Source organism: Mus pahari, chromosome 22 (genome assembly GCF_900095145.1).
Source record: "Mus pahari chromosome 22, PAHARI_EIJ_v1.1, whole genome shotgun sequence".
Classification (NCBI taxonomy): domain Eukaryota; kingdom Metazoa; phylum Chordata; class Mammalia; order Rodentia; family Muridae; genus Mus; species Mus pahari.
The window spans coordinates 41,119,588-41,142,862 of NC_034611.1; the positions used below are offsets into that span (position 1 = coordinate 41,119,588).

The 23,275-nt window shown below is 38.9% G+C and overlaps 1 protein-coding gene across 6 annotated transcripts in view; it reads right to left on the reverse strand.

Moving 5' to 3' along the window:
* The window catches only part of Orc3 (origin recognition complex subunit 3), a 46,503-nt gene that overhangs the window by 13,099 nt on the left and 10,129 nt on the right, over window positions 1-23,275 (reverse strand). For 5 of the 6 annotated variants that reach the window (XM_029533230.1, XM_029533229.1, XM_021222116.1 and 2 more), the window contains 10 exons: window positions 22,014-22,158; window positions 16,133-16,237; window positions 15,033-15,181; window positions 13,473-13,606; window positions 11,400-11,559; window positions 9,382-9,495; window positions 5,954-6,087; window positions 5,700-5,763; window positions 4,781-4,897; window positions 3,896-3,975 (listed from right to left, as the gene is read on the reverse strand). In XM_029533230.1, the coding sequence (XP_029389090.1) occupies window positions 3,896-3,975; window positions 4,781-4,897; window positions 5,700-5,763; window positions 5,954-6,087; window positions 9,382-9,495; window positions 11,400-11,559; window positions 13,473-13,606; window positions 15,033-15,181; window positions 16,133-16,237; window positions 22,014-22,158 (1,202 nt within the window). The remainder of the gene's footprint in view (window positions 1-3,895; window positions 3,976-4,780; window positions 4,898-5,699; window positions 5,764-5,953; window positions 6,088-9,381; window positions 9,496-11,399; window positions 11,560-13,472; window positions 13,607-15,032; window positions 15,182-16,132; window positions 16,238-22,013; window positions 22,159-23,275) is intronic. The other variant, XM_029533231.1, reaches the window with a different exon arrangement.

A 23,275-nucleotide genomic window follows, 5' to 3' on the forward strand; every position in this document is an offset into this window, starting at 1 on the left:
TGCAAAAGAAAAATATGCTAGCCAACTAGGAAAACTGTTTTTCAGACTTTATACAAAAACCAGAAACTGTCTCTGATGTTTTGTACATGCCTAATGGGTCTATAGGAGGAGAGAGATGTGCTGCAAAGCTGCAAGCTTCTCCATCACTTCCCTCTGGTGGTGGCCGCACTTTTACCTGTCCATCACTTCCCTCTGGTGGCTGCACTTTTACCAGTCCTTGTTAGAACTGCTATGTCTGATCCTCAGTGCTGTGGAGCTCAACTTAATAAAAAGATGGAAACTATACTTGAAATTTATTGTTTTTGCTTTATTTATAGCCCCTGACTTCCACTTTGGATCTTGGCAAATAAAAGCTGAAGTTACAAATACCTTTTAGTCTGAATTATGATCCTATTAGGAGTGAAGCAATCTCATGCAAGTCACTTAGTCCCTATCTATGCTTCAGATTCCCAGGGAAAACATGACTAACTGACCTGCTGGAGAGGTATACCGCACTGGACAGCAAAATGTGCTCAGGGTACCTAAGATAGTAAGTTCTTTCCAGATAAATGAATTTATGAATTTGGGACTACCTAAGATCAGAGGGGTGACAGATTCCAATAATAAAATTATAACACAAGGCATCAATTGGCCGGGGTGCTGGAGAGATGACTCAGGGTAAACTCGCTTACTCCCTAACAATACTAGCTTACCTCAGTGCCATCCTGGACTAGCAAAGTCTCAGAAACCTTCTATTTTAAATTTATAAACACACAAATACAACTTAATGACATTTTAAAAAATGGAGGGAAAAAAAGGTATGGAGCATGGTGTCATACACCTTTAATCCCAGCACTTGGGAGAGAGGAATCACAGTGTTTCATGGCTAGCCTAAGTCTACTTAGCTAAACCAGCAAGGAATACAAAGTGAGACCGTCTCAAAAACAAAACTTTTCAGTGAAAATAAATTTCTTTGGGGATTTATTTTCCATATAGTAAGAAATTTCAGTTTCATAGTTACAGTGCACCTAAATCACTAATAATTGTATTTCAGTTTTTAGACTTTGGGTCAGCTTGAGTAAGAATGTGTCCTGTATGTTCATGTGTTTGCACACTTGGGTATCAGGTGGCGGTGCTGTCTGGGGAGGCAGAGGAAGCGCAGCCTTGCTGGAGACAACACAGCACCGGAAGCTGGAGGCCAGCTCTGTAACCCTTGTGGTTCCAGAAGCCTGCCACCTGCTGCCACCTTAAAATCAACCCCTGCAACTCTTCTATACATCGCCTTGGTCACGGTGATTTATCACAGCAACAAAAAGTAATTAACTGCCTACAGTGCCCATCTGTTCTTCTGGGCATGCAGGGAATGAGGACTAAAAATAAATCCAGTTAGCAGACCTCCTTTCTAACAAGTTCCGGTTGCTAGGTGTGGCATGTACACTGCCAGAGGCATGAGGATTCTGAGTTCAAGGCCCAGCCTCTGCTACACAGGAAGGCATCTCAAAAAAAAAAAAAAAAAGAAAAGAAAAGAAAAGAAAAGAAAAGAAAAGAAAAGAAAACAACAGAAATACTGTATTCACCTCCACATTTGTACCTACTGAGGAAAGTTTAAGCCTTGATAGAAACCTACCTCCCATTTTGGTTCCCTTTCTCACTATGGAAGTGACACGTGTAAGGAGAATGCATGTGGTGACTTTAATGACAATGCCCCCCCCCCCCGGAACCCCAATGACTCATATATTTGAACACTTAGTCACCAAGGAGTAGAACTCTCTAAGAATCGTAAGGGTAAGGAGGTGTGACCTCCTTGGAGAAAGTGCGTTACTGGGGGTGGGTTTTGAGGTTTCAAAAGCACATGCCAGACCTAGGCACTTGCTTGTGTGTGCCAAGTGCACTGGTGCTCTTCCGTGCCCTGTGGTGATCTCTGTCTCCTCTGCCTAGGGACTAGCGTGTAGCCCTCAGCTCCCGCTGCAGCACCTATCGCTATGCTGCCTCCTCTCGACACGTGAGGATGATGTATTAAACCTCTGCAACTGAACAAGCCCCCAGATAAATGCTTTGTTTCACAAGAGTTGTCATGGCCTTGGTATTTCTTCACAGCAACAGAATGGTGACTAAGACAATACACATGAGTGTGTGGGTAGAAGTACCCATGTGTATGTATGTAGGAGACATGCAACGGATGGCAACAGGGGTCCTCCCTATTGCTCCAGTTCCATGCCTGTTTTTTAAGTCTCTATTACTTAGGTGTGTGTTTGTGTTAGTGCACATGTGTGTGCACATGAATGTTACAACACATGTGGAGGCCACAGGACAACTTGTCTCTCCTTTACGGTTATCAAGCCGAGATATTTGTGGAGCCAACTGAAAAGCCAGCCCTCCACCTTAGTTTTGGAGACAGGGTCTCTCACTGAACCAAAACCCTGAGGTTTTGGGCAAGGCTAGCTCACCAGCTAGCTTCCAGCCACAATGAGGTCTGAACCCAGGTCCTCTCCAAGAGCAGCAAGCACTGAGGCACTCTCTCTAGTCCCTAACTTGTTAGCATTGAATCACTTGGGGAAACTGAGTCAGATGGGAAAGTGAAAATTACGAGACTGGCAAGACCTTCTTTCTGAGTTCAGCACCCAAATCTTGGAGGCCGACACCAACAAGGCTAAGAGGGCCCAAAACCACAGTAAATGTCATGTCCCTTTCTCTTAAAGGGGACTCCTTCGGTAAGTTGTTTGTCCTGAACAGAGGCCATGAACTCTCCAAAGGCTGGGCTCCAGTCAGTATACGTCCCCTAGGGAAGAGTGTGTGGAAATGGGCGTGCCCCAGATGCTTCCACAGGTAGCTACATGGTCAACAGTACTTACATGGCAGTGGCCCGGACCTACTGGAAGAACTAAAGGAGACTGATGGCTTTCAAAATAAAGGATACCTACAGGGTCTTAAAATGCAATAGCAAAGTACAACCAAAACCATTAAACAATTTTGCAAGGTTTATTGCATATGTGTAATTTCAGAATGTTACTGTTGAAGATTAATCTATTTTCCAGGAAATACTGAAAATGAGAACCAGGAGAGACCTACTGAGAGAGTAAACCAGTTGAGTACTTTCACTTTCTCTTCACAAGATACCCAAAAATTAAATTCAGATAGGAATCTCTACCAATCAAAGCCTTCCTTGAATACTCCCTAAATCTCTTTCATCCTGTTCATTCATGACTGCTGTCTTCCAGATTCAAGTCCCTAAAACTTCATAAATCTAACTAAAGGGAGCTAACCCTTGACCCCTTGACCCCATGGCCTCCTTCTACCAGACAGTTGAATTACTGTGAACCCTAAAGTCCTTTCACTGTCTCTGATTGGCTCCAAAGCAGCTAAGATCAGTTGATACCCTGTATCACAAAAAAGTTGGGTTCTAGATCCCTGGGAAGAAAATGTTAAAAAATAAGAGTGCAAATCAGACACATTCAAGTGATGAAGGTAAACAAGAGGTCTCAGAGCTGGGAATGCACTAAACAGCCAAATTAAAAAGAAACAGAAAAAAAAGAGAGGGTGGGGGTGGGGGAAGCAGGATTCTAAACAACTGAAGTTTTTACAATGATAGTTTGGTTACATTTGGCCCAAAATCAATAGATTAAAATGTTTTCTAATAACATCATATGAGCAACTTCAGGGCCAAATGTCGAGCACACTATGCTAGTCAGCTGTCATGTGCTGTGTGCTGCGAAGGTGCACTGGAAGCACAGACGGCAGTAGGAACTAGATGGCTGCTGTGTCAACACCACTAGAGACTGCACACATCAATTCAGAAGGTGTCTAAATATTCTTACATACAGGCTACATAGGGAGCTTCTGGCAGACAGGAGTTCTGGAGGAAGGTGTTACTGGCAGGCTTAAAGCAGACACACAAAAGAGAACAGCAAACTGTTACCTCAGCAGCTGCAAGGCGGATGAGTACTCCTCCGAATCCCATATCTTCTTTTCTAAACATGCGCAGTACAGCTCCCTAATCTAGAAATGTAGGATATGATTTATGAGAAATAAAAATCACATACCAAGTTCATAGTCTACTACTTACACAAAATCATCATGTTGATGTAATTAATAAAAAAAATCATTAAATTACAAGAGGTTTCCTGATATATATTGGATCAGACACTACAGAAATAAAATTTACATAAAAGTCAAATTGTATTGGGAGTGTCAGACACCACTAAGTCATAAAGTATCATTAGAGATGGAATAAACAGCTGATTGGAAGTTGAATAGCTAAGTTAGCAGAACCTCACACAGGCCACTGTTCTAGTCAATCTCTAAACCCTGATCTAGAGATCTGGAGAGTAATTATTCTTCCACTCACATGCATCCCACACAGGGCTTGTAGGTTTGGGGTATAATAAAAAGGTTATCTCAGCATAATTTTGCAAAGAGCAGAAGTACTGTGTATGTTTTAACTCTTGGTACAATGCAAAGTTAACCACCAAATACTTTCAGTTTCCATCTCCCAGTTCCCCAGGGGTAGAGAACTAGCTCTCCCTATGCACAGAACAGACAGAGTGCCAAATTAGCAAGGCTGTACACTACATCACAAGTATAGAGGAGACAATGCGCTGGGATTCACGTGGCTATTTCCAACTCTAACTTTCAGAACAAAGCCATTCTCTATATTAGTAATGTGAACAGCTAGAATAGATTGTTTGCTTACTATAAGAGCTGGCTTCATTTCCAAGTCTGGTGCCTGAATAATAGAGAAATCAAGACAAGAAAGTACTATTATTCTGACTTTGTTGACTCCCAAGGAGGAAATTTTACTTACCTGTCGACCCAGTGGGTACTTGGGAAGAGAAGAGGTAAAATTATGAAGACATCTCAAAACAAGGAAGTAATTGATATGGTAAACATGCAGGTCTTCCAACAATGATTGAGTTTTCTCCTAAAAAAAAAAAAAAAAAAAATCGCAGAATAACAATATGCATGTTAGTAAAATAAAATTTAAAAATGACTTTATGGATACATACTCTCTAGAAAACTGATGAGGATTTAGAACTACAAGTTACTCTTCTTAATTCATGAAAACTTGGCAAATCAAATTTAGGATACAGTCCAGACAATTGTTTAGTCTCAAATCTGGCTGTATTTTACACACGTAAAGACTGACGCTGGCCAGGCGTGGTGGCACATGCCTTTAATCCCAGCACTCGGGAGGCAGAGGCAGGCGGATTTCTGAGTTTGAGGCCAGCCTGGTCTACAAAGTGAGTTCCAGGACAGCCAGGGCTATACAGAGAAACCCTGTCTTGAAAACNCCCCCCCCCCCAAAAAAAAAACAACAAAAAAAACCCCGACACTGTAATTTAGTATTGGTGCTAGATTAGTAATAAATAATAAATCTTCAAATAAAATCAATTCTATCCACTCAGCAATAAATGGTTATGCTACCTGGCTTCTATATGCTTTTATTTATAACAATCTTATATATAAATAAAAATCAATACAGCTCTCAGTTGATATAAAAGTGCTTCCAAAATAGAACACCAAAGAATTTTTTTCTTGAAGAAAGAAAAAAAAAAAAGCCTTCCGTTTTAAACAAGGCTTTGTCATGTTAGTTATCATGGAGGAGTTCCCTATCCTCTAAGTATTATGACATACAGATATTTTTAATAAAATTAAAGAATGCTTTATTAATGCATACTTTTGCATGGAGTTAGAACAAGTCAGTAAGACACACACATTCCTACCTTTAAAAAGGTCTCATTTGTTAGCAGTGCAACTTGCTTTTCCAAAGGTTGATTTTCCACGTACCTAAAATTTTTAGTATCCCATAAAGAAAAAAGAGGAATGTTAGCAATTTATATAGTTGAATGGCATGTTAGAAAAAATAACTATCTAGATTGGTTTCCGTATTTTTTTCATTTCTTTTCAAAAATGAAGCCGGAAGTCTTTATTTCATTCTAGTCTCTAATACAAGACACATTAAATATACTTATCTTACCTCCTAAATGAAGGAAGGCGCCGGATGTTTTCACATTGACTAACTGAGAAAACATTTACTCTTTTTTTGGCTTCTGAGAGATCACAGCACAGAACACTTAGGGGCTGGGAATAAAAATGTTCTAGTAGAGAAAGCTGAAAGAAATACAAGGGTCTTCATTACCGTGCGGCAGTCAATGTCTTACCCCTTACCTGCTACATTTTAGGCCTTTGTTCTTTTGTTGTTGTTTGGTTGGTTTTTTTGGTTTTATTTTTTCAAGAAAGGGTTTCGCCTCTGGCTGTCCTGGAACAGTATAGACCAGGCTGGCCCCCAAACTCCTCGAGATCTGACTGCCTCTACCTCCTGAGTGCTGGGAGTAAAGGTGTGTACCACCATTGCCTGTCCTTAAGACTATTTCTTGAGGACTAAAGTCTGTGTGGTGGGGGCTGAAGAGATGGCTCAGCAATGAGGAGCACCCATTACCAGGTTTAGTTCTCAGCAACCAGAAGGCAGCTACCAACCACTGGTAACTTCAGTTCCACAGAACCCAATACTCTTTTCTGGCCTTTAAGGTACTGCACACGTGGGGAACAAGCATACTCATAGGAAATATGCCCATACATATAAAACAAAAATCAACATTTAAATAATCATGTCATAATAACATTGCAGCAGTACTTATACAACTTTAATATTTTCAAGGCTACAGTTCTATGGACCAGGTCAGAAAAAGTAATCCCAGGAATATATACCAAAAGGAAACAATATAAATGGGTGCATATGACCTAAAGATCTAATAAATGTCTTCACCCCAAATTACTGTATTACCAGATCTATCTGTTCAAAGAAACATAATGCTGCAGTGGTAGGAACTGTACCCACTGCTAAGAATAACGAAAATCTGTACCTTCAAATTCAGTTTCATCCAATTCGAGAAAAAAAATGGCACACTGACTACTAAAGTACTCACACACTAGATCACTGTCATCTCCTAAGGTAATTTATTTAAAAATTCTAGTATAATTTGTGAGATGAAATATAAGATTATCAAACTTTTTTTAATTCTAAGCAAGTCTCTCAGGACTGATTTTTTCCCAGATAACCTGTGTCCCTCATTTCTCTAATAAATACAATAATCAAAAGCAACTTTGAAAGGAAAGGGTTGATCTGGCATACACATCCCAACCCCAGACCATGACCTTGGGAAGTCAGGGCAGTAGCTCTCTGAGGAGCAGAAGTAGGCGTGGTAGAGAAACGGGGCTTGCAATTTGCTTTTAGGCTCATGGTCAGCTACTTTTCTTACACAATTATACCACTACCCAGCGAAGGTTGGACTTTCCAACAAGCAACAATGAAGAAAAAGCCACAAACACAGACCCAATGTGATGAAGGAATTTCCTCAATTAAGGTTTTCTTCCCAGGTAACTTTACATCAAATGGACAAAAATTAACTAGCACACAGTGTTACTGAATAGTTAGTTCCTTAAGTAATGGAGAAAACATATTCTATTCAGTAGAAAATAATATTCCCCACAGGATTAATAATTCAACATGCTCTTCTATAAACAAATTTTAAAATATCTGAGAGGCTACAGGGTTACTGTGATTTTTTTTTTTTTGTCTATTCCTAGATTCCTTGGATCTTTTACACAAAATACCAACATGTCAAAGGGCCTTTTGTGTCTATTAAGACAGTCACATGGTTTCTGTCTGAGTCCACTGATGTGCTACACTGCCTACATTAAATTGTACAGTAGCAACCAGCCTTGTAGCCTTGAAATCTAGCCAGTCGGGTCAAAGTGTGCAATCTTTGTGTTGATCGATTTGGTTTGCAAGTAGTTTACAGATAATCTTTGAATCTATACGAACCTCAGAAATTAATATGTAGGTTTTTTGAAGTTGTGATTTTTACCTGGTGCCAGTGTCAAGGTAATACTACCTTTGCTAAATATTCTTGTATGTTACGGAGTATCATTTATCCTTTTCTATTTTCTAGTTCTCTGGAATTAAGTTTTCATAACTTGTACAAATTACTCCAGTGATATGAGTTATAGCATACCCTTTCCATCTCAGATTCACCAAGTCTTTTCGGGGGCTTAGTTTGGCTAGGAGCTTGTCGAGCTCATGTTTTCAAAGAAACAACCTTTGCCTCTTCCGAGGGCCTCTAATCTCCGGTTCATTTGTTTCTGCTCTGATCTGTATTACCTCCTTAAGAATACTGACTTGAAACTTGCCTTATTCTTGCTTTTTCTTTCATAAACCTCTAAGGATTTTTTTTTTCTGACATGCTTACTCAGAATTTTAACTGTGGGTTTACTTTCTTGCCACCTCTGCTGGACAATGAACACTTTAAAGACAGCTTTCTTTTCCCTCTGTACAACTAGGGCTCAGCACAGTGCCTTTCTGAATGTAAGTACCTAGTATTTCATAAATAAACAAAATGAATGGCAGAACAATTTTAGAAGTTATTCATTTAATTTCATAAATTGCTAAGGTAAATTCTGTCTTGATTTAAAATCCTTTTTTTAAAAAGTATCAGTGAATCAAACAACTGTGATTCTGTGATTCCGTGCAGGAAGACTACATTTGGAAGGATACCCTGGGTCAGGAGGTGGTAGCACACAACTTTAATTCCAGTATTCAAGAGGAAAAGGCAGGTGGGTCTCTACATTCAAGGCCAGCCTAGTTCATAAACAGAGTTCCAGGACAGCCAGGGCTATAAAGAGAAGCCCTATCTCAAAAAGCAAAACAAAATAAAAACAAAAAACAACCCAAAAACTCTTGTAAGTTTCAAAAAACTTTTTAATCCCAGCACTCGGGAGACAGAGGCAGGNGGATTTCTGAGTTTGAGGCCAGCCTGGTCTCAGAGTGATTTCCAGGACAGCCAGGGCTACACAGACAAACCCTGTCTCGGAAAAACCAAAACCAAACAAACAAAAAGATGAAGGTTGTCACATTAACTTACACATAAAGGTTACAACGCATAGGTTTTAATGAAACTGACAACTGCCATGTACTCACAATGACTATACTTTGATAACTTAGGAAGTTGTCAAGAGAAGTAATTAATACTATCGTTTAAATAACTCAAAAAGACACCAAGACACAAAGCTAAAGAGTTACCTCTCTGGCCCATCAAAGGTTAATGGTATTTCTTAGGTAAAAAGTCACCACAATTCCATCAAATCCTAAACAAAACTAAGTCCTTCCCCTCTAGGCTACTGCAATGGTTAAGACAAGCTAGAATGCATCCATTATTGATCATCCTAATTCTGTCTTCTTCAGGAGACTTCAGTGTAAGAAAGGAAAGGTAAACCCTAGAAAAGAATGCAATTTCCCTTTCCTAGATCTTGCTACTAAAACGCCTTAGTTATCACACTATTCAATATGAAGTAACGTTAACTAATTAGAATTAGACAGCAAACTTTCAATCTCATCAGTTTTCTTACCTTAATTCCTTTGATGAAGTTTTGAATTGAGAAATCGTGATACAAAAAGATGTTGGTCAGAACCTGTAATGCCTTTTTACTTAGCTTAAAGGGAAACTGAGTTGTGAGAAGCAGCTGAAAGAGACAAGATAGAAGTCAGCCCTCCTCATGAACGTGAAGTAAATAGCTAGACAAAGAATTATACTGTGACACAACAAATACGAATGCAATCAGAGCTATCCTTTTTTCCTACAGTCAAATGCCAACCAAATCATAAACCTTAATTATTTAAAGCTCAAAACACCAAAAAGCAATTTGTATTAGAGTCCCTGTTTGTTTGAGAGAGGCTCTGATCAGCTGTCCCTGACTGGCTATCTAACCAAAAAATAAAAATAAAAGTAGAAATAAAAAAAAAAAAAAAATCACAGAGACCTGCCTGCCTTTCTCTCCCAAGAACCACCACTCCCATCCTCAAACTACACTCTGAATCAAAGCTGTCTACCAAACTTGCATTAAATCCCTAATCTGCAAATAACGCATATTAAATACATAACCCTTTGTCTTCCACTAGAAGATACCAAAATATGTACCATTTTCTTACCAGATAAATTTTTTTCCCTACTAATCCAAATTAGTAAAGAGTAGCAAGCTGTGTACTATTAAATAACACAAAATGAAGATTTTTCTTTTTGAAAATATAGAGAAATTTTGTATTTAGTGTTCAATGGTCTACAGTGATGCTTAACATCTGAAAATCAAACCTTATACTAGAGGTTTTTTGTTTTTTGTTTTTTTTACCAAAAGTATAGCTGCATAAGGACAACTGCATTTGACTATAATTAATTTCAAAGTGAAAAACTTTTTCCTAACATGTCAATAAATCAGATTGCTATCTGTGTGTAGCAAAGTGTAGTAGCAGTTCATAGGTGAACACACAGGTTGTCATTATTACACAATATAATCATCACAAACATATCTTAATGGAACTGAGAATGGATTTGCGTGGCAGTCAGTAGTAGCCATGCTGCTATTACACAGAAACATAGCAGTTATAATCTAAGTTTAGTAGCTATTGTCAAAAGCAACATGACAGTTGTCAAAGTCCACAAAAACTTTGGGGGCTAGAGAGATGGGTCAGAAGTTAATAATAGCACTGGCTGCTTTTCCAGAGGACTGTGGGTCACTGTCTGCACCCACACGATGGCTCACAACCATCTGTAACTCCAGTTGTAGAGATCCAACACCCTCTTCTGACCTCCACAGTACTGCATGAATGTAGTGCACATACATATATGTGGACAAAAACTCATACCTATCAAATCAAAATAAACCTGAAAGCTTTAGATCATTTTTCTTTTCTTTTCTTTCTTTCTTTTTTTTTTTTTTTTAAAAAAACCCACTTATTTATTCATTATATGTAAGTACACTGTAGCTGTCTTCAGAGACCCCAGAAGAGGCCATCAGATCTCATGATCAGATGGTTGTGAGCCACCATGTGGTTGCTGGGATTTGAACTCAGGACCTTCGGAAGAGCAGTCAGTCATCTTAACTGCTGAGCCAACTCTCCAGCCCGCTTTAGATCATTTTAAACAAGATATAAGATCAAAACATACTGGTAACACCCTGAAGTATAAACTCTATAAAATGTTATTCATCACTGTCTGTCAGGGCCTTATTCAGTACCTACTTACTGCTTTCCAGGGCCTCCCTTTACACTGCAGACAAGTGCTCTATTAGTGAGCTGCATTTTGACCCCTAATTCATTTTAAAAGCCTAGTTTCTTCAACTAAGTCATAAAAACAACAATGAATATATACAAATGATTGTACCTTTCATAAAGCTTATTTTTTATCTGAGAAGGCAACTATATGCAAAGAGAAAACATAATTCTAACCCTAATTGAGTAAGAGCATTCAAATATGTACATAAGTTGAACAAAGTCTACGATACATAAATGTATTGATATCATTTATTATACATAATATATGTCTGGTAGCTTTTGTTTTACTCTGTCATTGGTAAACACTTTTCCATATTACCTTATCAAGAATTACTGTCAGGTGTTCCTTGCAAGACAGAGACTGGAACAGTTCTATACACAGCAGAGATGACACTGAATGAGGAAGCAGTCGGTGGATAACAACAGGAGATGTGGCGATCCCAAAAATCAGAATTAGAGGGAACTCATGCAGGTGCTGACTAGTTTTTAAAGAAAAATACAAAAGAAGCTTCTTCAGCAAGTGTATTTCAATATATTATTTTACAATACTAAGTTTTCCAGGTCACTCATTTTTTTAAATAAAAAATATTATTAATAGTAAAATAATCACTTTCCAGATTCTAATCCTGAAATCAAGCCATTAACAGATGCTTTTCTTATAAATAAGAACAGAGATCCAGAAAGACCAAACGCTCCCCCTGACATTAGACTACCAAAGTTATACAACAGTGTGTCAACTAGCATTTAATATAACCCCACCAACTTTGAGCCTCGTGTAGTCTTCCTTATGGTTTTCCATCAAATTCCTGCTTTCCTTTTCACACATACTTATCTTTATACATATGTAAGTCATCTTTCTAATGAACATCACTCAGAAGCATGATATTCCTTCCTAACATTGTTATCCTAAACATACTGAACATGATTTCACATCAACACAACCAAACAGAAACAAAGGGCTTCTAGAGTGCAATGGCATCATTTGTGAGTGCTTTGGCAAGTCACACTTCTCGGTATCATGCTGATCATTTTACCACTCGCTCCCATTTCTTATTGGTTTCCAGAATTGGCTGTATGGAGCTCTTTTCTAGTCACAGAAATAAAATGCTGTACACTCTTACAGCTGTTCTAAGTTTTTACTTTCAAGGGCCATAGTACTACAAAATCTAAGTTAAATAAATAACATAAACAGCATGCAGCATATAATCACAGGACAGTAAGAAGTTCAAATCCTGCGGATACACTTCAATGATAGAGAATTTGCTCAGGCATTCAGCAATCCTGGGTTCTATTCCCAGCACTGGGGTATGGATGGTGGTGGTGAATGTATCTACAACTCATAAATCAATGGGGCAAAAACCCCACTCAAGATAGGAATGTCTAGTAGGTTAGTTGATATACAGAATATGCAAAAGAACATTAACTATACCCTAACAAATATACATTGGAAACAAATTTCACAGGGATGTAACATAGGCCTAGTTACTTCAATTTTAAGTCTCATATGATTGTTTTAAAAACTCTTACATTAAAATAATACTGGAAATATTATATAAAAATAAGATAACATACAGAAAACATGTTTAGCCAGTTAACATATATGGAACACAGAGCCTCTAAAGATAAAACTCAGAAAGAAAAAAAGGCATGACAGACTATTACAACTTAGAGGATTATCAATTTAACAGACAGGTAAGAAGACAACTTTTTTTTTTTTTTTTTTTTGGTTTTTCGAGACAGGGTTTCTCTGTATAGCCCTGGCTGTCCTGGAACTCACTCTGTAGACCAGGCTGGCCTCGAACTCAGAAATCCGAATGCCTCTGCCTCCCGAGTGCTGGGATTAAAGGCGTGCGCCACCACGCCCGGCACAAGAAGACAACTTTTATAAATGACATTTTATACCTATTTACCTAAGTTACATGTGTTAACTAAAAACAGGATGAACCTGTCTTAGATTTTCAACATTATATCAAAAACCAAGAAAATAGTTTGTTACGAGATCTTTGAAGATTCAGTTACAAAAATCTGGATTCAGATTTTGAATTTCATTAAGTTGGTCTTAAAATGAATACTATTTTTTTCTAAGATAAAAGTAATGTCTTAAGAAAAAGGAAATTTTGCCTAAAAGCAAAGAGTCACGTGTTAGGAAGAGTTTAAGCAGGGATGGAGACAGGAGTGAGAGAAAGGGAAAGGTCACACAAAACCAAATGTATTAAATGCCTTATGGGTATCTACTCCTAAATTTGATTGGAGACCTACAAAGCTGATCTCTAACCTTCACACATGTACCATGGCCCACACCCCAGCACATACACATCCTCTTACATACACACAGTAGTAAATGAAAAGGAAAAGGAAGACAACTGCATTAAAGACGGAGCGGTCAGACTACCTGCTGATAGTCAGGAAGTCTTGGAGGACTTTGGTGGCGAAGCTCTCCATGCTCTTTAAGATAAGCACCACAGGAGGAGACGGCCACTGGTCTGCTGCTGTCCTCTTTTTCACTGTCACTTTTTGGCCTGCCTTCTTTTAAACCAATGTGAAACAGGGATTACAAGTAAGCCTTACCAGTCAAACATACTACAATGCCACTTGTTAACGTAGTTCTTTATATTTTACAGTGTTATTTTTCCCAAATAAAAATAGTTCATTCTAACAGTTACTTAGCAAAATCTGTTTCTAGACATGGTTAACACAAAGAAAAAGACTCAGAAGGACCTTTAACAAATATCAAATGGATTTTCTACTGAAAAACATAGGAAAAAGACTCTTTTCTATACAACTAACTTTTTTCAATTGATACACATTTATGCACTAACATAAGTTGTATCATTGATATAAAAACACACTGAATGTACTTTTACAAACTTTCAATCTTGAAATGGACCTTAAATATTTGGTCAAATCAAACTTAAAGATAATGGACTTAAATTGCAAAGACTTTAATTCCTAAAACAATCTAAAAATTTACATCAAATTAAGGTATTATTATAAGCATCCTTATATAAAGCAAAATAAAATCATATGTATGATTTCAACAAAAACACTGAATAGAAAATGTCACCCAGTATTCATGCTGTCTGGTGACCCAGCAATATAACTGGGACTATACCACAGGCTTTCAGGGGTCTCTGTGTCATTCATTTGCAATAGAGATGGTCATAGTAGAAGGAAATTTATTATTATCTTGAATATACTTTGCTTATAGAATATTGTTTTGTTCAATATACCTCATTTATACAGTAACATTTCCCCAAGATTTCCAAGCATGGATCAAACTAAATTTTTAAAATTATAGAATTACTCAAGGAATAAGATAACTACAGGACTAGGTGGTATGTGTCTACTGAACAAAAGCAAATCCTGAAGACTACCAGAAGTAATATAAGGAAGTTACAGTCATTACTACCAAAACATAATCTGGAACAGAACCAACTGCAGATGGTTTTTGTCATTACATGGAACTCTCCCACAAATGCAATGTCCTCATAAGAATCTAAGCACTTAACAATAATATGAACTAACCAGTACCCCTGAGCTCGCGTCTCTAGCTGCGTATGTAGCAGAAGATGGCCTAATGAGCCACCGTTGGGAAGAGAGGACCCTTGGTCTTGCAAACTTTATATGACCCAGCACAGGGGAAGGCCAGGGCCAAGTAGTGGGAGTGGGTGGGTAGGGGAGCAGGGCGGGGGGAGGGTATAGGGAACTTTCGGGATAGCATTTGAAATGTAAATAAAGAAAATTTAAAAAAACAGAATTCAGAAAAAAAAAAAAAGAATCCAAGCACTTAAAAGGAATTAGTCTACTTATTAGAATACTTTCAAATTCTAGTAGCTTCAGAAATAATCGCTACCGTCACCCTGCTAGGATTGCTTCACAAACGTGCTTATTAGAAGGGAGGCGTAAGTAAAGTGATTGTGAGTTGACCAACCAAACAATCAGTTTCCTTTACCTGTGTGACCGCTGAATACCAACTACAAAGGGAATCCATTGAATAATTTGTCTTCTTCAGGACCTTATCACTTTTCACCTCCTTGGAATTCCTATCCACACAGCAGTCCATCAACTGTGAGGTAAACTTTTGTAAAAAATGTTTCACATCTGCAGAATATAAAAAGCAAGGAAACTTACCTCTATCTTTAAAACAAAATTAAAGCCATTGAAACCTTTGATTAGCAGATTGCAATACCTACATGGAGTGTATTTTTCTATATTTCATCAATACAGTTAAAAAAATATGCTAAGTATACTACCATTACACATTAGTGCCCTGTCCTTAATATTCAATTTTCTTAGGGTTGGACACATGCAATTGATAGTGCACTTGCCTAGCATGCACAAAGTCCTAAAGTTGACACCCAGAACTAAGTAAACACAAATGTGGTCAGGTATGCCTAAAATCCCGAAGACAGGAGGATCTGAAGTTCAGGCCATCTTCTGCTCTATGGCACACTCAATGCCTCTATGGCCTACAGGAGATCCTTTCTAAATATGAGAAAATAAATGAGTATGTTTCACTAGTTCATAATAAGACCAGATCAAAATGTATATTATCTATAAGTATTATCTAAGAAAATATATAGGCAGAAAATTATACATTATTTTTAGAATATCATATATTTACATTATTTTGAACAACAAAAGAATGTCACAGTCCTTAAAAACAAAAGTTCTATGTATTATCTTACTGATTATAAATCTTCATTTGCAATCATTTTTAAAAGACATCCTTGAGATATTAATTGTAATTCATCACAACAAAAGTACATTAATTCTATTATCAGTCCAGCTGGCAACAAAGGTGAGTATGACCTTGTGCACAGCTTATAATATGATGGATGGCTTTATATGCACACATGTCTGAGCCCGATACTGTGTGTGCTTCATGATTGAACCGTTTATACACTCAGGTGTCGCTCTGCATATGGACTACGGTTTAACCATCAATGGCCTTTTCAAGTGGGAAAAACAGATTTAAGAGAATGAGTAGAAATGAGTGAGACATGCACAGAGTATGGGGGAAAGGTGAAGAGGTGAGCATTTCTACTTTACCTGGACAATCCTTAGCTTGCAGTGAGACTACATATGGTGTGACATTATTCTGAAGGGTCTCTGTTAGACTTCTGAGTACCACGTCATGATCCGTGACATTCACACCTATGAGATAATAAACAGTATCACATCATCCTCATCACTAACAACTTAGCAGTGAGTACTGTAGAGAACAAGTAAAGCACCAGGTTAATTTAAAAACAGCATCTGCAATCGAAATCAAGAAGACTGCAGCACAGCTGGCTCCTCTCAGTCTGTGATCTACAGGAATGAGATACAGTTTACTTCCCCATTAGCCAACAGCCCATTCTCGGGTTGAGAATGACAAGGGAAGGTGATAATCATGCTATCAACAGGAAAGGAAAAGCCAAAATATTGTTGTTGATAGTATGATTCTGTACAGGTAAAACACTAACAGGAAATTCCAGCAGCTGATGAACACATTCAGCAAAGAAGCAGGATACAAATTTAACAAACATAAATCAGTACCCTTCCTATATATGAATAACAATCATACTGAGAAAAGACAGGTAAAACAACCCCATTCACAGCTGCCTCAAAATAACTAAGTAAATAACAATCTTAGTATTAGTTTAATCAAGGAAGTAAAAAACTTGTACAATGAAAATTCTAGGAAACCGAAGAAGATACCAAAAGACAGAAAGACCTCCTATATTGATGGACCTTCAATAATACTGTGAAAATGGCCACCCTACCAAAAGCACTCTTGGCTCTACAACTAGATTCATCTTACACAAGACTCAGCTCCAAATGGTTCATGGGCCTAAACATAGACCTGACAGGAGAAGAAGTAAGGAATGCACTTACAACATGGGAAGGACTTTCTGGAAAAGACCCTAGTACCAATAGTAAGACCAACACTTGAGAAATTGGACCTCAAGATACTAAAAAACTTGTACACAGTAAGGACACCATCATTCACGTGAAGACGCAGCCTACAGAGTGGAAAAAAGTCTTCATCCGCTATAAATCTAACAGAGGGTTAGCAACTGGGATCTAAAAGAACTAAGCAGTAAAGCAATCAACCTAAACTAAAAATTGGCGAACAGAGCTAAATATTGGGTTCTCAAAGTAAATATCAATAGCCAAGAATTATTTTTTAAAATGTTCAACACCTTTAGCTATTGGAGAAGGCAAATTAAAATGCTTCTGAAATGATCAGAAATGCAAGTGGGTGTGGGAAAGAGTCGTAGTTACGCCCCGCTGGTGGGAGGGCAAACCGGAGCCACAACGCAAATCAACACTGGAGGCTCCTCCAGGCTAGAGATGGATTTAGCACATGATCTGGTTATATTCCTCCCAAAGGACTCTGTCTGGCTCCTACTACGGAGAACCCTGTTCATCCACGTTCATTGTTGCTTCACTCACAAAAGCAACAAAAAGAACCTAGATGTCCACTAACGATGAATGAATAATGGCAGTGTGGTTCATATATACAATGTAATATCATTCAGCTACTTAAAAAATAAAAATATGAAATCCACAGGTAAATGGATGAAGCTGTAAGTAATAATTCTGAGTGAGGTCACCCAGACCCTGATAGACAAATGTTTCATGTTCTCTCCCATATGTGATGCAGCTTTGAGTCTTTAGATATGTTCATTTAAACTGGAGTAACCATAGACGGCAGAAAACTAGTAAGAGGACATGGGAAGGGGTGGTTCAGGAAAGGGGGACAGATGCAGATGCTATGAATGAGGGAGGGGAATAACAGAGGAAGGGTTAAATGGTATGGGATGGGAAGGAAGGAGGACGGGAATAGGTACATAAGGACTATGGCGAAAGGCCGTGGTCTCTACTACTGTAGAAATCCCTAAAACTTATTTATATTCAGACAGAAAAAGAGTTTCAATAGAGTGACTCTATACTGGGATAGGGGAGAGGACAATGCCACCCTAAGTCACTAATGCTACAAATAAAAAGTCAAGGCATGAAGTAACTGCTTTTTGAGTTTTTGGACAGTGGGGTCCTATACATCCCTACCCCAAAACATTATACACTACTGTCAAGTACAATTTAAAATATGTCCTAAATATCAGCTTAGGGTATTAAAAATAGAATTTAAAAGGCATTAAAATGTTAAAATACTAGAGCCCAGTATTAACAAACTCTAAAGAAGTAACAAGCTGGGGGCCAAGTGTGACAGCATACTTTAATCTCAGCACTTGGGAGGCAGAAGTAGGCAGATCTCTGTGAATTTGAGGCCAGTATGGTCTACATATAAGATTCTGAGCTAACCAAGGTTACACAGTGAGGCCTTGTCAAAAACAAAAGAAATATACAAACAAAAAATAACACATTGAGAGCAAAATCAATGCAACATGTTTGGAACACTACTAAATTCTATGTTATTTTCAGAATGAAAAACCGTAAAGCAGGTGTGGTTCAATGGGAGGGTAGGAGCTGAGTATGCATGAAGCTCCTGGTCTCATTCCCAACCCCACACATTCCTGACCCTAATCACAGCCTCCCCTCCAGCCCTGGGGCCGCCTCCTTGCAGATGCCTCTCCTCACAGGCTACCTCCATTCCCTAGGGACTCCACCGAACCCTGATGCATGGGCCCTCTCAGCTCTTCCTTCTAGCTCATCCCCAGGGGAGGAGAGACAGAAGGAAGAGAGGGGAGTGACTGCGGGGAGAGGACTGGATGGGGGGTGAAGGGGAGAAGAATGAAGAAGGGAAGACTGGTGGAGAAAGACAACTAACACTAAGTGACATTTGAGGAGTCATCTGGAAACACACTACTGTAAAAGCTTCTTGCAATACATATACATTTGAAAGAAGTCTAAATGGAATCACCAAACAATGAGAAAAACGAGAGTCCCAGCTACATGTCTCTTGCCACCAAGTGAAACATCCAGTGGCAGGAATAGGCTAAATCTACGTGAGTCATTGGCCAAAGTGGCCCCACAGAAACTGTAATGGTTTGAATAAAAATGGGCCCCAAAGACCCATATGTCTCGATGTTTGATTCCCAGTTGGCAGATTGTTTAGGAAGGATTTGGGGGTTTGGCTTTTGTCATGGTTTGGATATTCTTGGACCAGGGAGTGGCACCATTTGGAGGTGTGGCCTTGTTGGAATAGGTGTGACCTGGTTGGAGTAGGTGTGTCACTGTGGGTGTGGGCATANGATCCTCACCCTAGTTGCCTGGAAGTCAGTCTTCCACTAGCAGCCTTTGGATGAAGACGTAGCTCCTCCTGCACCATGCCTGGATGCTGCCATGTTCCCACCTTGATGGTAATGGACTGAACCTGTGAACCTGTAAGCCACCCCAGTTAAATGCTGTTTTTCTAAGCCTTGCCTTGGTCACGGTGCCTGTTCACAGCAGTCAAGCCCTAAGACAGCTCTGTAGAGTAGATGTCATTGGTTACCAGCTCTATAGAGTAGATGTCACTGGTTACCAGCTCTGTAGAGTAGATGTCACTGGTTACTGGGGGTGTGTGCGTTGATACTTCAAAATCCAACACCAGAACCAGGCGCCCTGGCTCTGCCGCCTCCCTGGATCAGAATTTAAGCTCTCAGCTAGTTCCTTTTCCAGCAAGATGCCTGCCAGCCTGCTTGCCACTATGCCCCCTGCCATGATGACTATGGATTAATCCTCTGAAACTGTAAGGAAGCTCTCAGCCAAATGCTTTCTTTTATAAGTTGCTTTGGTCATGATGCTTTTTCACCAAAACAAAACAAAACAAAAAAAAAAAAAAAACAGTAACTAAGAGACTCCCAAACAACTCAGGCTCCTGCTAAGGCTATTTATTGGTTGCTCTCTACAGAATGACAGTAAGGCTCTATTGCTGAACAAAACACAAAGTCAAGCTGATGTCTAACTAGAGACTTCTTGAAGGTACTCTGTATGCTCCCAGAGAAAGGTCCGGCTACGAATCCTATCTATGTCGGTTGCCTTACCTGCTAGGTAAGCTGTTGTAATGGTGGCACAAACATGAGAGTAACCGCCTACTATCTAACTGGATTTAAGGCCCACTCTATGAGAGGGAACCTGTGCTGGACTGCTGCAGTGGCCAAGATCCTGAAAACAGATAGGCCAAAAGGAAAAGCAAATACTAATTACTGTTCTGCTAAATGCAGTAATAAAGTGATTCCTATCAGTGCCTTGCTCACTCAGCATCCAAGGAGCGTCCTCTTGCTGTAGAGGGGCTATAACCGAGACCCAGACCCACAAGTAGACAGTGTGCACTGTGAGAGGCTTTAGGACACTCAGTATTAACTGGCTCAGGAGTATGCAGAGGAGGAGGCAGAGAGACTGTGAGAGCCAGAGGAGATGAATGACACCAAGGAAACAATGACTTTCTAACACAAGACTCACACATGCATTTCACAGAGACTGTGGTAGTAGACCAGTTTCAAACCAGGCAGGGCCCCAATGCTCAGAGGTGGAGGTGGTAATGAGCCATAGGCTTCCAACCCTAGCTAAGAAGCTATGTGCAAGTAGTACCCATGTGCAAAGGAAAAGTTAGTTTTCTGGGGATCCATCCCATATACATTCACCAAACTCCGACACTATTGTGGATGCCAAGTGCTTGCTGACAGGAGCCTGATACGGCTGTCTCCTAAGAGGCCCTGCCAGAGCCTTACATATACAGAGGTGGATGCTTGAGCACAGGGTCCCCAATGGAGGAGTTAGAGAAAGGACTGAAGGAGCTGAAGAGGTTTGCAACCCCATAGGAATAACAACGATATGAACCAGCCAGACCCCTCAGAGCTCCAGGGGACTATGCCACCAACCAAGGGGTACACATGAATCCAGCTGCATATGTAGCAATGGGAGGAGAGATACTTGGTCCTATGAAGGCTTGATAGATGCCCAGTGTAGGGGAATTGAATGCAGGGAGGCAAGAGTGGGTAGGTGGGTAGAGAAACACCCTCATAGAAGCAGGGAGAAGGGAGATGGGAAATGGGGTTTCAGGGAAGGAGGGAAGCAGGAAAGGGGTAACAATTGAAATGTAAATAAAGAAGATATCTGTTAAAAAACGGGGGGGGGGGTAATAAAGCTATGGAGAAAGGTTTAATATTCACACACATACACCCCAAGAAGAAAAGTTAGTTTTCTTCAGTGGTGTCTCATTGGGCATGTTAACCACCCTTGAGGGCAGGCCCCACACCCAGCAGTAGACAGCCTCCACAAAATGAACTCAATAGGTCTTCTGAGAATTTTTGTCTCATATTGCTGTGTTTGGGCATTTTTTTGGTCTTATTGGTCTTTTGAGTATATATTTTGATCTTTGATTTTGTGTTTATAAGTTTTGCTTTGTACATTTGTATCTACATGTTGTGCTTTTTCTTTGTCTTACTTATTTTGGTTTGCTTGGTAACCTGAAAAAACTACTATTAATAAACCAGATATTTTGTATTATCCTGAAATGTTTGCTCTAAATTAGATATTGATGAATATTTTTAAAAATTATAACTTATAATCTGGAAATAATTTATATATAATTTATACAAATTCTCTATGCAATTAATAATAAAAGAATCTGAATTAAGATTTCAAGTGCAAGAAGTATTATAGATAAATTTCATTGAAGATATGATTTTTTAAGAAGGTAGAAATAATTAAATCCATTAACACACTAGTGTTTTATTATTGAATTCAAATGTCATTACCCTAAAAACACACAGAAAGAAGAATAAAACAATTATAGTTTAGCTCGGTTCTCCTACAAGTGCTGTAGCTAGATCAATTTCTTTTTATCTACAGATATCTGAATATATAATAAACATTTACAAAGTATGTAAGTCAAATCATAGTTGTATTAATTTGTAGGAGTTTTATCATAACAAGATATTTTCCACTAGTATCAATAGCAAAACCAGTTTTAAAAATATGCACAGATATGCATACATACCAAGAATAAGAGCAGCTGTTGGAATTTCTCTGAATTTCATTTGAGAGCCCCAATGTCTTGAATTTTTCTGGAATTCAGAATGAGACTTCTGCAGAAAGTCAACTAGGTTCTCAAATAGATTTTTATTTAGCTCCTCCTGTAATTGCTGCAAAGAACACAAAATTTCCTGAGTTATTAGTAGTTGTCTTCTTTTCTTTCCTGGTACAGGAGTTTTTCAATTTCCTTTCCCTTTGAATGTTTGGTAATTTTAGTTGATGAGATAAAGCAGCAATAGATCAACAGGGTAAAAACCCACAGATATCAACACACAATGGCCAGTACAAACTGTTGAGGGAAGAGAAGGAAGAGAAACCCATAGACTGTATTAACACACAACAAGCAGAAACAATGTATTGGAAGGGGACAGAATGGGACAGACAGACACACACACACAAACACACACATCTTGAGCAAGCACACAGTATATTGAGAGGGAATAGAAGGGCAAGATAGCTGAAAGTGAATTTGCATTTTGACAATCAGAAAAAAACTGTGGGTAAAGTTAAGGGGACAGGTTGAAGTTTGGGGAGTAAGGTAGGGAGGGGTAAGGACAGGACTGTGAGAGTGAAGGGTACCTAGCTACCAAAGGTGACCTCATTATGCAGATAACATCTCCCAGGTAACCATCATTATGGTTATCATTAATGCCGACGTTATCTCTGACAGGGCTAGGAAGGAGACCTCAAGCTTTTCTTCCAAAGAAACGATCTTTCCTTAGATAAAGGAGTACTGTGTAAAGAAGCCTCTTCTTGAACCTACTGGTTTTTAATGCTGATAAATCTAAATTTCATTTTACAAATGATAGCTTCTCAGAGCCATTTGTGTACCTGTAACTTCTCATTATATTTGGAAATATACTTAGATGTACAGTCTGGAGACATGACTTAGCCCTTACGATCATGTACCGCTCTTACAGAGGACTGGGTTCAGTCCTCAGCGTCCACACAGTAGCTTATAACCATCTTTCACCCCAGTTCCAAGGGTCTGACACATTTGGCCTCTTTGATACACATACACACATATGCATATACTCCCATACACACATGCACACATATACACATAATTAAAAATTGAAAAATAATTCCAAAGAGAAATAAATTTTGTGATGCTCTATTTTGAACCTTGCTGGTTTTAGAAAGAAAAGTATTACAGATTCAGTTGAAAATTATATACAAAATGAGTAACGGCTTCAAGAAATAAAAAAAGGAGCCGGGCAGTGGTGG